The following is a 5,310-nucleotide window of genomic DNA, read 5'->3' as shown; positions in this document are numbered from 1 at the left end:
GCCCCAGAGCTCGAGGGGAGATTACTCACGTGCGTCTTGGTATGTCTTCATTTTCTAATACATTGCTCCCACAGTTGATTTCTCACACCAAGGCTTGCGTTTACCACTGCAAATTCAGGTCTGTCCCAGCCTTGGCTGCAGATCTACCCTTTTGTTTCTGGCTGCCTTTGACAGCCTCTTTGGTCTTGGCTCATTTATAGTGGAGTTTGGAGTGTGACCTGTTGAGGTTGCTGGACCAGGTTCTTTAAACTGGATAACGAGTAAACGGTGGACATTATTACAGCCTTAACGAGCTGCGAGGCATGAGCGAGGCTCTTAAAGAAGAGTTACAGTCTGTGATAGCGCAGAATCTTGTTTGTTTGTAGCAGTGGACCAATATACTTTATTTTACAGGGAATTAACAATTGGGAGGTTTCAGTGTGTGAAACCAGATCCGTACAATGTGTTTCCTGGATTCGTGGTCGCCGCCCCAATCCCTGTCTTTTAGTTGAAGTGGACTAGGATGAATACCAGGCCTCTTGCCGAAGGGCTAAGAAACGATGAATATTCTAAGGGAGGTATCTAAAGCATGCACAGTAGAACATTACACAATAAAAAGTAGAATTCTCGTATAAAAGAACACGAATACTAGTACTAACAATATTACATATACGCATTATAAATCTGCAAATGTGGTTGCCGTTTAGAACTTAAACTAGTATCAAACAGTAGCCTTAACATTCAATCGTTCAAATGAATATAAATGTAAATATATGTATTTGAGCCTCAGCCTCCAGACATCTGAAATGTTCTTTTGGATACTTTTGAACTGTAAGGTGATTCTGCTCCTCTGTTTCAGGTCTGTTCTCTTGGCATCCTGTGTGTATGTCTGTCGCAGTAAGTTTGCACCTGACTTCATCTTCTCTCTCTCAAGCGCACACATTCATCACAACCCACAAATACAAGAAGAAAATATTGTTACCATCAGAGAAGAAGCAACCATTACTGACATGAGTTGGTGGCTTTTATTTCCTCTTTATTTGAAGCATCAGTACGTATTGATGGCATTTTGTTATTTCGATGAATCATGTTGGAATTTTAATTTTTCAGTGTTTTCCATACGACTGCAGGCAGGTCTTTCATTGTTGTGTGTATACATCTGATAACGTGGATGTCTCCGGTCTCTTTCCACGGTGAATAATAGATGGAGGGAAAGCTTTACAAAGCTCGGTGTTGCCTCACTCCCTCAGATATTGTGTTACAAGCTCACCTGGAATATGTCAGCTAACAGGGGGATGTTAGGCTTTTCTGTCATGGTTAATGGAGGAAGAGCGGGATGGTGCTTCACCAGTGTCAGCCATGATAACTTCCTGTATAAACATCCTGCCTCTACAGTCAGAAACACTGTGAGCTGCACACCTGTCAGCGATGGGAGCTCTTCTTCCACAGACATGAGCAGAGCACAGGCAGAAGAAGGATATTTATATGTGTACAATGCCTTCACACACTCATTGTGACATAGTGGTCCGCACTGTCACATTCTTTAACAGCAACGTCTCTGTGTTCCCAGATCATTAATAACTTTGGTTAATAAAGTGTTATCTCAACCAATAGCAATGATGGCAAAAAAACAAGACCCAAGTTGTCATAAACAGATCTGTTAATTAGATAAACCTCAATATTAGCCAAAGTATCCACAAACAACCGTAAACAAATAGCTAAAACACAGCCTTTTCTTTCTTTAATATATCAGCGTAATGCACAGGATGAGTTCTGGTTTTATAAAATAACTCATCTGGGCCTCCAGCTCGTCCTTTTATTTTCCAACACCAGAACACCTTGTTTTGTCTTTCTACATACCCTGAATAACACATGCCCCTCCCGTGTCCCCCCCCCCCCCCCTGCAGTACTGCCTGTGTATGACTGAAGGCGTCCTCCTCTTCTCGGCTGAAGGATCCCCCTTCTGTTTCGTGTCCCGGAAAGGTAAAGTCCGTCTGCACTGGTTCTGCCAGGCTCTGGTCCTGATAGCCGCGGCCACCGGCCTGGGCTTCATGGTGGCCAGTAAGAACGTGTCGGAGCTCCCCCACCTGCTGACCTGGCACAGCGTGCTGGGGGTCTGCACTCTGGCTGCAACTGTGCTGCAGGCGGCCTGCGGCGTCGGCCTCCTCTTTCCTAAGCTGCTGCGCCTGTCTTCCCCCCCGCTGAGGCTGAAGCTGTACCACGCCACCTGTGGCCTGGTGGTCTACCTGCTGGCCACCGTCACCGTGGTGTCGGCCATGTTTTCTGACTGGTTCCAGGCCACTGTGAAAGGCCTTGCCTGGTGGGCCTTCCTCCTGCTGCCCCTCTTCCCTGCCCTGGTGGTGATGAACCAGATCACTAACGCCTACCTGCCACGCAAGAAGATCACCAGCTAGGAAGCACAGGAGATCCCCCTCAATCCCTCTGGGGCCATGTTGGATTGACCTTGTACTCGATCAGACCGGAGCAGGAGCTAAAGCAGCCTTTGGAAGTTAAACAAGTATCACAACATAAAAACATGTCTGTCTTACAGCGCCGCTGTCTGTAGAGAACTTTAGAATTACTGTGCTCAATTGTTGTTAGTTACTGAAGAACACTTTCAACCTTAAATTAAACAATTCATTTGTGCTTTCTAATTTCTCTGCTCAAATGAATGCTGAAATTATTGTAACAGTTTTAGTTTCTTATACCAAGTGCAAAGACCAGAGGGTTGCAGCAGGCTGTTTTTTTTAGTGTGATTCCATTTGATAAATGAATGGATGAATGAATTGAAAGAAGTACAGAATATACATTTTGGGCAGAAATTGGACAGTATGCATTACCAGGTTGTTTGCTCATATATGAACCCTGATACCTCCTGACTCACTAACTCCAGCAAGAGAACGAAAGGCCTTCAAGCTCAGACTCCTGCTGAGGACAGAAGGAGTGTATGCACAGTGTGGGTAACCATGCCCTACGTAGAACACATGTATGAAGACCCAGCAGGTCGTGGTCGTCCTGACACATCTGCAGAGGAATATTTGCACTCCGTATGCAGTGAAAATGATTAAGGTGCTGTGGATGATTTGAGACCAGCATGCAAATTCTATATATGTATTCTTTTGTGATACATTTGTCTGTCTTGGCTGCTTAAATTAGCCACATTTAAAGCAAGTTCCATCAGTCAGTAATATGTTTGGATATTTAAATAAGGAGACCAAACATAGCTGAAGGGGAGCAGATATTGGACTGAGGTTCAGCATGAGGACACTAACACCACTAAATAAATGCTAACGTTGCTCAGTGTCTGCAGAATGTACAAATAAGCAGGGAGGAGGGCTTCTGTTCCTCCGTGGCCACACAAACCAATCAATGCAGCTTTAATAGAGCATGGCCACCATCATGTAGAGTCATGAATGATACTATAGAATATCACGTATTGCTGGAGGGCGCTTTGAGCTAATGACTTTCTTATAGAGGCATTTTGAAAATAGTAAACATGTGGGTGAACTGTCTACAGAACTAGCTGAGAAGGCCACACAACAGAGACTGCCTGACAGGCTGTATTCAGGGCATATCAAAGTCCAAGCAGGAGGTTTTTCACAGCAAAAGGATGTAACCAGCACTCAGCCAGAGCCCTCATTTGTAAAGCTGATGCACTAAGACCTTTTGGATGTTATGCAGCACACACAGGCAGCTTATGTAAATACTTTTTGGACATAATACCATTTGATGGTCATGGAATGTGTGTGTAATTAAAAATAATAATGGAAGATAATTCAACATTCAACGTTCTCTAACGCTCATAGACTGTATAGGTAGCGCCAGGAAGTAGTCTGGAACCAGGAAATGCTCCACCTTTTCATCTCCAGACTGGGTTTAACCGGCCGCTCTTCTTTGCTGGGTTTGTTGCCATGTTTGAATCAGTTTGATGATCATGTTCTGCAATAATGATGTTTCCTTGATGAAAAAGAGGCATTCAAATCCAAATAGTGAGAATTTTGTTACTTCTTTACTTTTGATATGCTACTGAGAACAACTCACTCTATGGGTATGGGCTGTGCTGTATGAGGAGATCACAGTGGAAGTTGTTTCTCCAGTCCTTTTCAGCACTATCTGTAATAAACACAGAATTTGAATTGGTATTGTATTTTATTTTAAATGAGAAAAAGTGCACGTCCGAGGAGCTGTCATCAACTAACACACTATGTTCTGTTGGCTCGATACTAAAAAGCAACCAGATATTTGAGAGGAACCTTTTAAAAAAATAAAAAAAAACTACATTTCTGAAACGTTTTGAAAGACTTCAGGACAACTTGTCAGAGAACCACAGATGAAAGAGTGATGTTGGAGAGCAATGAAAGTAACACACACACACAGTGGGTTTTAGTCTTTTTTATGGAATTTGGTGACACAGAAAAAAACTCCTTCAATAAACAAACACGTAAAGTCTTCATCAGGGATTGGAGTTTGCAGAGCTGGACTTAAATTAATGAGAACTATTTCCAAAGTCAGGAACCATCACTGGTCTGAAAACGGCCACACAGCTGGAGTACACGTGAAGCTTCATCACACTGAGTCCATGGCCTGGGTTGTGTGTGTTGTAGCTGAGACATACCTCTGATCCTCCAGGGGTCAGAGGTCGGGTCAGGAGTCCGCAGCTGCCGCCTTGTCCTCACAGATGATGGTGACGGAGCTGTTGAGCAGCTCGTACATGTTGACCTCTCCGCCTCCTGCCAGAGCCACAAACACCTGCTGGGCCTCTGACTCCGCCCCTTCATTTCCTGCTGGATGTGCTGAAGTCTCCTGATTGGAGAGAGAAGTCATATGTTCAAGATTTGTATTTATTTGTAAAGGGTGAAGCTGCTCTGTTCTGTTGGTGGAAACGTTCACTGTTTCTGCACTGTGTGTCCCCCCCCCCCTCAGTGTTGCACCTACAAATACATCTTGGTTTCACTTCTGCGCTGTTCAGTATTTAAAAGAAGTGAGAAATGTCCAGCTACCACATCAGGCTAATGTTTAAAAGCATCTGTAAATGAATAAGTTGAGTCAAATGTTTGATTTGTCTCTTGCTCATTCAGCATGTGCTAAAGGGATAGTAGGTAAATTAGGTAAAACAAGCAAAAAACCCCAGTCATTTTTGACATTGTTACCTAGGGATGGGTATCGTTTGAAATGTATCAATTCCGATTCCGGTTCTGCTCATCGATTCCCCGTTTCGTTTCCAAAATTGTAAAAGAGGTCAAACGTTTAGATAACAAACATATCTTTATTCTTTTAAGCTTTAACTGAAATTTTTACAAATAAAAAATATACATGCAATACAAATGTATT

The 5,310-nt window shown here is 43.3% G+C and overlaps 1 protein-coding gene across 1 annotated transcript; it reads left to right on the top strand.

Annotated features, from left to right (window-relative positions):
• The first annotated feature begins 501 nt into the window (after positions 1-501).
• On the top strand, positions 502-4,119 carry cyb561d1 (cytochrome b561 family, member D1). The gene is made up of 2 exons (XM_010775584.1): positions 502-876; positions 1,887-4,119. The coding sequence occupies exons 1-2, from the start codon at positions 865-867 to the stop codon at positions 2,391-2,393; spliced, it is 519 nt and encodes a 172-aa protein (XP_010773886.1). The 5' UTR covers positions 502-864; the 3' UTR covers positions 2,394-4,119.
• Positions 4,120-5,310: the final 1,191 nt, after the last annotated feature.

The sequence above is a fragment of the Notothenia coriiceps genome, unplaced genomic scaffold, assembly GCF_000735185.1.
Source record: "Notothenia coriiceps isolate Sejong01 unplaced genomic scaffold, NC01 NC01_scaffold00015822, whole genome shotgun sequence".
In the NCBI taxonomy this organism is placed as follows: Eukaryota; Metazoa; Chordata; class Actinopteri; order Perciformes; family Nototheniidae; genus Notothenia; species Notothenia coriiceps.
Note: the sequence above shows the minus strand (reverse complement) of the source record. Positions and strands in the feature narration are given on the sequence as shown.